The sequence below is a fragment of the Sapajus apella genome, unplaced genomic scaffold (genome assembly GCF_009761245.1).
Source record: "Sapajus apella isolate SASKATOON/1434 unplaced genomic scaffold, GSC_monkey_1.0 scaffold29, whole genome shotgun sequence".
Lineage (NCBI taxonomy): Eukaryota > Metazoa > Chordata > Mammalia > Primates > Cebidae > Sapajus > Sapajus apella.
In genome coordinates this window covers 23070244-23080166 of record NW_022436969.1, presented here as the reverse complement: position 1 = coordinate 23080166, position 9923 = coordinate 23070244, and the positions used below count along the sequence as shown (strand labels likewise).

Genomic DNA, 9923 nt, shown 5'->3' with positions numbered 1-9923 from the left:
GATTCTCTCTTTTTGGATTGTTTGGAATAGTTTCAGGAGTGGTACCATCTCCTTTTTGTATGTCTGGTAGAATTTGGCTGTGAACCCATCCGGACCTGGGCTTTTTTTGGTTGGTAGGCCATTAATTGCTGCCTCAATTTCAGCCCTTGTTATTGGTCTATTCAGGGTTTCAACTTCATCCTGGTTTAGGCTTCAGAGGGTGCAAGTGTCCAGGAATTTATCCATTTCTTCCAGGTTTACTGGTTTATGTGTTTAGAGTTGTTTGCAGTAATTTGTGGTGGTGGTTTGTATTTGTGTGGAAGCTGTGGTGATGTCCCCTTTATTGTTTTTTTTTATTGCATCTATTTGATTCTTCTCTCTTTTCTTTTTAATTAATCTGGCTAGCAGTCTATTTTGTTGATCTTTTCAAAAAACTAGCTCCTGGATTTATTGATTTTTTGAAGGGTTTTTTAGAAACAACCAATTCTGATGGTTGTGACTCACCTGAGGATGTGAGTCTTGGCTGGCCAGGCTTCTGGAGGTAGGAGGCCCAAGGGGGAGTAGAGGGTAATTAAGACTGTGGAAGAACTGCTGGGTACCGGTTAAGAATGCTGGGTTTGAATATTGCCCCTCTGCTACGGATATGATTTAGGTCAAGTTGCTTGAGCTTTTGGGGCTTCTCTTTTCATGTCTATAAAATAGAGGTGGGATTGTTTGGCTTCTGTTTGTAAAGTTTAAATGGGATTCATTATTGTTGTTGTTTTTATGTTAATCCCTAGTACATGGCCTACTATAAACAGCCAGGACACCCAGGAAATGGTTATTGCTGTTTGATTTTCCTCATCCTTAGTCTCAAGGAGAAGCCAGGTCAGTGAGAACAGCCACTTGCCATCAGACTGCCCTGGTAGGAGTCACCGAAAGGGCCCCAGGGTGCAAAGGTGGGGAGACAAGAACCACGAGAGAATTGGCACAAAGGAGTTATGGGACAAAGGGTCCAAGATAGGCAGAACTGAAAATTTTGCTAGTTGATGGGGAGGAAAGGAAGTCAGAGGGCTTACACACTGAGAGGGACAGAACATCTCTATGTGCACTCTCATCTCTTGTAGTCAGCAACAGGTATCCAGGTGGAGGACCCTGCATCATCTGCTACCCTGAAGCATGTGGAGGCAAGAGGCCCTGCTGCCACCCCCAACACACATGTGTCCTAAACGCTCCGACCCCACTTGTGTGATGGGTTTGCCCAGTGGGCTAAGGGAAGCTGGTTTCTGTGCTGGGAATGGAAAGAAGTAAGAAAGGGCTCTCTAAGCACAGGCAGTGTTGAGAAGATGAAGAAGGAGAAAATTACATGATGTCTGGGATTTGACTAAAATAACCCAGAGTTAGGAACAGGGGGTGGGGACACAGAGGACCCTGGACTGACTGCCGGAGGGTAACTGTTAACGTGGGGGTGGCACTGGCTCTCAGTATTCTAGTCTCTCCATGTTTGCACAGTTCTGAAATTTCCATAGTAAAAAGTTTGTCATGCGCCTACAATCCCAGCTATTCGGGAGGCTGGGGCAAGAGAATCACTTGAACCCAGGAAATGGAGGTTGCAGTGAGCCGAGATTGCATCACTGCGCTCCAGCCTGGGCAACAGAGTTAGACTCCATCTAAAAAAAAAAAAAAGTTTGTCTTAAAAAGATTTAAGGCCAGGCACAGTGGCTCACGCCTGTAATCCCAGCACTTTGGGAAGCTGAGGCAAGCAGATCACCTGAGGTTGGGAGTTCAAGACCAGCCTGGCCAACATGGTGAAACCCTGTCTCTACTAAAAATACAAAAATTAGCTGGGTGTGGTGGTGCATGCCTGTAGTCCTAGCTACTCAGGAACCTGAGCCAGCAGAATCGCTTGAACCCAGAAGGCACAGGTTGCCAAGGTCAGCCACTGTACTCCTGCCTAGGCGACAGAGTGAGATCCTGTCTCAAAACAAAACAAAATTAAAATTAAAAAAAAAAAAATTAAGCAGGCGAGGTGTGGTGGCTCATGCCTATAACCCCAGCATTGTGGGAGGCCAACGCGGGAAGTTCACTTGAGACCAGGAGCTCAAGACCAGCCTGCGCAAGAGAGCAGGATCTCTATGTCAATAAAAACATACCAAAGTTAGCCAGGTATGGTGGCACACAACTGTAGTCCCAACTAATAGGGAGGCTGAAGCAAAAGAATTTCTTGAACCCAAGATTCAGAGGTTGCAGTGAGCCAAGATCTTGCTGTGGTACTCCATGCTGGGCAACAGAGTGAAACTCGGCCTCAAAACAAATGTAAATTGATTTCCAATCAAATGTTCACCTAACAGCACAACAAACATTTTTTTAAAGTATAGAAAGAAAAATAAAGGTCTATAATCCTCAAAGGAAAACAATCAGGGATTTCAATAGACGAAACAAGGGAAAAACTGCAGAGTCCAGCCAGGAAGCCAGGCTTCCAATTTGTACTGTCATTTGGATGCTATGCCAGCTCATGGTGCCACATCATTTATAACCTGTCCAGCCACAGGCCAGTGACAGCAACCTCAGCCAGCCACATTCCACATTTGTCAGGCTCCATTACCACCCTTTGCTTTTAGGTTCAAAAGTCTATCACAGAGAATCAGCACCTAGTCCGCAGCAGCTCCAGGGATGACCATGATTCCTTTGGTGGTATGCAATGACTTAACTATCCAAGGCATCCAGATGACTCAGTGATGCCCCAACCTTGTTGCTGAAGGAATCCCATTTGAGCAACACTACAGGCCATACAAAAAATTAGATTCCATCAAGTCTAAAGATTTCATGAAAAATAATTTCACAGGTTTTGAAATCACTTGGTATATTTTTACTATAATTTTATATTTTTAAAGTCAAGTGAGGTACGATGGTTCATACCTATAATCCCAGAATTCTGGAAGGCCAAGGCGGGAGGATCACCTGAGGTCAGCAGTTCGAGACTGGCCTGGCCAACGTGGCAAAACCCAGTCTCTACTAAAAATATAGCTGCCCTCATCTGAAAGGGCATCTGGTCTCCATGTGAGATTCCTCACCCCTTCTGAGCACTTGCTAGGTGGGGTGCCAGGAATACAAAATGAATGACATGACGGGAGGAATGAAGTACTGACACTCTACCACATGGTGAGCCTCAAAAAGCACTCAGACACAAAACACTGCATATTGCAGGATGACATTTGTCCTGACAAGAAAACAGAAAGCAGATTCTGGTTGCCTGGGGCGGGGGTGAAAAATGGGGTAAAATGGAAAGTAATGTGCACAGGACACCTCTGCAGGATGATGGAAGTGTTCTAAGACTGGACTTGGACTGTGTGTGTGATGGTCGTACTTAGTAAAACTTACTGAATTACACACTTAAAATGTGTATAACTTTGTGGTATGTAAAGTATACTTCAGTAAAGCTTTAAAAAAATGGGGGCCCAGCGCAATGGCTCACACCTGTAATCCTACCACTTTGGGAGGTCGAGTCAGGTGGATCACAAAGTCAGGAGTTCGAGACCAGCCCAGCCAATATGGTGAAACCCCGTCTCTCTAAAAATACAAAAATTAGCCAGGCATGGTGCTGGATGCCTGTAGTCCCAACTACTGGATAGGCTAAGGCAGGAGAATCACTTGAACCCAGGAGGCAGAGGTTACAGTGAGCCCCGATTGCGCCACTGCACTCCAGCCTGGGCGACAGAGCAAGACTCCATCTCAAAAACATAAATTAAAATAAATGAGAGTTACCAGCTGCAACAATTTTCAAAAGCATCAACTGTGAGTTTTCACAGCTGGCTATTCATTTGTGCTTGTCCGTGGACATTTCACAAACCTCTAGGGCAGACCTTGGCCATTCCATAAGAAAACATAGCCCCAATTGCCTGGGCACCCCTGGTATGCAATGACTTAACTATCCAAGGTACCCAGATGGCTCAGTGATATCCCATCCTTGTTGCTGATGGAACCCCACTTGAGAAACACTACAGGCCATACAAAAATTAGATTCCATCAAGTCTAAACACTTCACGAAAAATAATTTCACAGGTTTTGAACCCACTTGGTATATTTTACTATAATTTTACATTTTTAAAGCCAGGCCAGGCATAATGGCTCATGCCTATGATACCAGAACTTTGAGAGGCCGAGGTGGATGGATCACCTGAGGTCAGGAGTTCAAGACCAGCCAGGCCAACATGGCAAAACCCCGTCTCTACTAAAAATACAAAAATTAGTAGTAGTCCTGCACCTGTAGTCCCAGCTACTTGGGAGGCGGAGGCACGAGAATCGCTTGAACCCAGGAGGGGGAGGTTACAGTGAGCCAGAGATCCTGCCACTGCATTCCAGCCTTGGTGATACAGTGAGACTCTGTCTCAAAAAAAAAAAAAAAAGTCAAAGGATGACAATTTCCTTCCACGAAGTACATTTTCCCCCCAAAATAAAATGCTTAAGTGGGGTCAATTTACAAATCTTTGTTCCCGTAAATAAACATTAAAGAATAATTTCAATGTGTCATAGACCAGGGACTTAAGGAGAAGATACCACTTAGGTCAGGAGAACACTTTTTTTCTTTTTATTTGCACAAATTTATGGAGTACATGTGCAGTTTCGTTACACGCATAGATTGCCTAGTGATCAAATCAGGGCTTCTAGGGTATGCACTACCCGGAAAGGTACCTTGCACCCATCAACCAATTTCTCATCATCCTCCCTGCTCCCACCCCCTCACCCTTCAGAGTCTCCCTCGTCTGACGTTCCACTCTCTCCATCCATGTGAACACATTTTTTAGCACCCACTTAGGAGTCGGAACATGCGATACTTGTCTTTCCGGGCCTGGCTTCACTTAAGATAATGACCTCTACTTCCATCCGTGTGCCTGGGGACATTTTTAAACAGTTCCGCGGTTTCCCACGCTGGCTTGGAGGCCTTCCGTGCCTATAAGTGAGTTCAGGACCAGGGCCCCCCAAATGCCTTCTACCCCTTAGCTTCCTCCGGAGCTCACAGGCCGTCGCGGGCCCTCCGTGAAACGCGCGGAACGTTTATGACAACCTCAGCAAAGGCGCTAGCTTGCAGGCCTCTGCCCTCCCGGCCCCCGACCCCCGGCGCCCAGGAGAGCAGTGAGCCCCAGGTCCCCGCACCCGGATCTGGCAGCCCCGGCCCCCGACCACCAGCAGGGCCTCGGTGCCGGCTGCCAGGTTCCCGTGCCCGCCCGAGCGCCTCGCCCCGACCTCCGACCCGCGGCCGGGCGGGGTGGGGGAGCGGCGCGAGCCTCTCTCCGGGACGCCGAGGCCGCGGTCTGGGAACGGCCGGCGCGAGCTGGGGGCTCCGCGAGTCCCGCTCTGAGGTCCGGCCTTTCCCTGGCCGCCCCAGCCGGGCTCCGGAGCAAGAGCCGGCGTCCCCGCAGCCCCACCGCGGCCCGCAGCCCGGCCTCACCCGAACACGTGCTCCGAGCTCCAGATCTTCATTGCCGCCGGCGCCGGGCGCGGACTCTGAGACCAGTGGCGAGTGCTCCCGGCCTGGCGGCTCCCGGCGCGGCGTGGGTGGGGCCTCCGTGGGCGGAGCGCTCTTGGGTGCCGCCCACTCTGTCACGTGGCCGGGCTGGCTGCGGCGGCTAAAAATAGCTGTGCGGGCGAGGCTGCGGCGCAGCCTGGACCTGCGCTGTTACCCCGGGGTGCGCCTTACGCGCTCGCAGCAGATGCCGCAGGCGTTGGGGGTTGGCCTCGTCCTTACTTCCGCTGTCCGAATTCTCCCAAGGCCCTGTCCAGCCACTCCGGTTTCTACCGTCAGGGACCTGTGATGAAAAATAAACCTGCCAATCCTCAAAACCCCACTGCAATTTGGGTCTTGAACAAGCATTAAACCAGCAAGTGATGCGCATCGCAACCAGTCAGCCAAATAGGCTGCAAAGACAGAAATCTCAGCCTGTATCTAACAGCCGGGAGGATGCAACCTGCCCCACGCATGCTCCCGAGGTAAACAAGACAGCCCTCCGGTGAGGGGACTCCACTGCACCATTTGTCTCAGCGATCATCCCAAATTCTGATGGACTGGCCATGCGGTGGCCGTTTGCGTTTGCTAATTGCGTTTATCCAAAGGAAAAATGAATTTTTCGTATCTTTATGACAGGAAGTAAGTTTACACTTTGAAGCCAGGTGCTCTCTGGAAGCTGGGCTCCTACCATCCCGCGAAAGTGGGAGACAGGGATGCCATTTCAAAGAGATGACTCCCAAGTCCTTGGGAAAATACATTCCTGAGTTGTAAAACTGGGGGGAAATCTTCCTTAGCTTTAAAACACATTTACGTGTATCTCAAAAAGAACAAGAATTTGTGATTACAAGTTTTCTAAAGCAAATCCGCTAAGGAAAAAGAGTCTCCCTTTTGCACCAGGATAAAGTTTTTGTTTCTTTTTTTTTTTTTTTTAGATGGGAGTCTTGGTCTGTTTCTCAGGCTGGAGTACAATGGCGCGATCTCGGCTAACTGCAACCTCCGCCTCCCGGGTTCAAGAGATTTCCCCTGCCTCATCCTCCCGAGTAGCTGGGACTACAGGCGCGCACGACTAATTTTTTTGTATTTTTAGTAGAGATAGGGTTTCACCATGTTAGCCAGGATGGTCTTGATCTCCTAACCTCATCATCCGCATGCTTTGGCCTCCCAAAGTGCTGGGATTACAGACATGAGCCACCGGGCCCTCCTGATAAAGTACTTTTTAGCTTTGTAAATTACCCTGCGCTGCCATAAACAAAGTCAAGTGCAAAGTAAGATGCTTGTTCTGAGAAGAGGGTGCTCCTCTCCAGGATGAGATGGGGCAAGAGGGCAGGGCCCTTGTCTGAGTCCTGGGGGCATGGGGAGCTGATTTGTGCAGTGAGGCAGGGAAGTGGAAGAGCACACAGCATGACCAAAAGACCTGGGCCCACTCACATTGACCTCTACCTCCTAAGGCATTCAGCTCAGAAAACTTCCAAAGTTGGTGCTATTCTCCCTGTTTTACAAATGGGTAAACTGAAGTTCAAGCAGGTTTCAAAGCTCATGATCACACGCTGAGGTGACCCAGGTTACAAGATTCCCCCTCCCCACTGTGCTGCAGTGAGTCAAGATTATCACTGGGCCAGCGGTTGAACACTTCTTGTGTGACAAGCACTGGGCTAAGGACTGTATTTATTGAAAAGACATGAGCCAACGTGCTTGTTCCAGGTCACACATCTAGGAGTTAGCCCACCCAAAATTCAAAGCCACATCTGTCTGATTCCAAAGCCCAGTCTTGCCGTTTATTATCCCCTAGGAGTAGGGACAGATCTAGCTGTGGAACAGTCATTCATCCAATCAGTTTCCTTACTTGTCAAATGAGGATCATACTGCCTACCCCACTGCTGTGTGGTAATAATTGGATGCATCCACGTGTGGACATCACGGTTTACTCATATTCCTCCTATCAGTAGCTAAAACTAGCCAGAGAACTATCCATTAGCCTTTTTTCTTTTCCTTCCCTCCCTCCCTCCCTGCCTCTTTCCTTTCCTCCTTCCTTCCTTCTTTCTTTCATCCTTTCTTTTCTTCTTTCTTCCTTTCCTTTTTTCTTTCCTTTCTTTTTCTTGACCTTACTCTGTCACCCAAGCTGGAGTGCTCACTACAACCTCTGCCTTTCAGGCTCAACCAGTCCCCCCACATCAGCCTCCTGAGTAGCTGGAACTACAGTCATGCATCACCATCCTGGGCTAATTTTTGTACTTTTAGTAGAGACAGGGTTTCACCATGTTGGCCAGGCTGATCTCAAACTCCTGGGCTAGGGATCCACATGCCTCAGCCTTGCAAAGTGCTGGGATTGCAGGCATAAGCCATGCATCCAGCTTCTTAGACTTCTCTTTTCTCCCCAAAGATCCCACTTCCGAATACCACTACACTGGGAATTAGGCTTCAACATATGAATTTGGGGAACACAAACATTCTGTCTAGAGCAACTCAGCCCACCAGGGACCCTCCCTTGCCTTTGTTGAGGTTCTTCATTATAAATATCTGTATTCTTGAATCCCATCTGAATGTACATGTATCTTTAACCCCCTCACTGGTCCCCTACCCTCTGAGCACAGCCTCCAGTCCTTCCCTCATTGCCACCTCCCTCAAGTGGCACCTGCTCTTCAACCTCATAGTCACCCCAGCCCCCAAATACTCCATTTGCTCCTATTCCCAGCCCTCCTGTCCGGCCTGTCTCTCCTGTCCTGCACTTCATCACGGCCGATCTGAGCTGCTCCTGCCTCCGGTCCCTCCATTCTCTCCCTCCATGCTGCAGTCGGCCCTCTCTGGTAGGAGTCTAATGAGTCTGTGCTACTGGAGAAAAGGCATGATCTTACAGATTGTCAAAGAAGACATTCCAGGTATCCTGTTTTATCCAGGTCTCATATGGTTAATATATTCATCCTCAGTCACCACCCTCCCCCAACCTGGACCATGCTCCCCACACCTCCTTGTCAGTTCCTGGTCCCTCTCTCTCTGGGATGATGAATTTGCTTCTTGCCACAAAGAGAAAATTAAGCCCAGAAGTATGATCTCTATTGCCTTTGGGCCCTTGGTTAGATACTGTGAAACTGTATGTTGGTTTGTGCTGGTTAATGGCACATGCTCTGGAGTGGGGCTGCCCGGGGCCCACACTGGGTCACCACTCATTCATGGTATGGGACGGCCCACGAGTGGTGCTGAGTACTGGTGCAGTGTCAAGACACAGGGCAGATGTCCCCTCTGCAGGAGATGCTGTCACAATCTGGACCCACGCCAAGCTCCCCACTGCCATCTGTTCTCAGATAACGTCCCCCTCCCCAGCTGTCCCTGGGGGACCCGCCCTGCTAGTCTTCTCTACTCAAATTTCGGTTTCTTCTACCCTGCATCCCACCCTTGATTATAAATGTAGCCAAGTCTTTTTGACTTAAACAAAACAAAACAAAACAAAAAAAACTCTCCGTCTCAGCCCCGCACCTGTCTGGCTCCCCAAAGGGGTCTCAGCATTTCTGTTATTTTACCCACCTGGACGCTGCCCACCCCAAACAAACCCGGAGGGGATTGCCTGGGCTTTGTGGGAAACAAAGGAGCAATCCTCAATCGCCCACCACTCCAGCTGAATAAGATGTATTGTTTTTAAGTAAATAGTAAGTGGAGCCATGCCCTTTTTTAGAGAAGGGTTCTAGCAGAGATGGACATGGCCCACCCCGTGGCCCCTGTGGAGAGTTAGCCGTAGCACAGCACATGCTCTCTGGACAGCAGCCCAGAAAGGCCCTTGCAGGCTGGCGCAGGGTGTGCAGGCGCCCAGGTGACACACAGGTCTGACTCAGCGATGCCCAGCAGTCCCTTGGTTGTTGTTTCAGTTTTATAGTTTCTGTAGAACTGGAAAGATGCCACCCAGAAGGGCAGATGGCCACCTGTTGGCTGGTGGAATCACACCAGGATGCAGCTGTTCCTCTGGCCCCTGGCTGAGCCTCTTGGGCACGAAAATCAGGACTGGGTCTTGTCACCAGCAGGTGTGGGAACTAGGAGTGAAACTTCCAGGAAATGGAGAATTTTGGAGAAAGATTCATCCTTAACCTTTATCTCTTGCTGCGATGCCTCTTCTCCATTTCTTTGGCTTGAGAACCACAGTCATCTGCCTGGTTGCAAAAGCCCATTTTCACAAGGCAAAGGATGGATTACACTTGCCATCCTAGAAGTTTATGGCAGTAAATGCCAACCTGTGCAGAGGAGCACTGGAAGTCGGCCTTCCAGGCTGCTCCACCCCGTCATGCCCTGCAATTGTTCCCCTCACGTCTCGTTCAACCCCTTCAAAAGAATGGTCCACGCTTGCTCTCTCCAGCTTGCTGTTGTTCCTACTTAGCTCTGTGACGTGCTGTAAGAGGCTCCTGCCACTTGTCTCCTTAAGGTCGTCAATAACCATCAAACTTGCCAATCCAGTGGGTATTGTTGAGTCCTCGTC

General features: G+C 49.2%; 1 protein-coding gene across 3 annotated transcripts in view; it reads right to left on the bottom strand.

Annotated features, from left to right (window-relative positions):
• The window catches only part of PRELID3A (PRELI domain containing 3A), a 152034-nt gene extending 146136 nt beyond the window's left edge, over positions 1–5898 (bottom strand). Inside the window, exon 1 of one of the 3 annotated variants that reach the window (XM_032293426.1) lies at positions 5408–5898. In XM_032293426.1, the coding sequence (XP_032149317.1) occupies positions 5408–5439 (32 nt within the window). In that variant the 5' untranslated portion in view covers positions 5440–5898. The remainder of the gene's footprint in view (positions 1–5407) is intronic. The other 2 variants (XM_032293427.1, XM_032293424.1) reach the window with 2 other exon arrangements.
• Positions 5899–9923: the final 4025 nt, after the last annotated feature.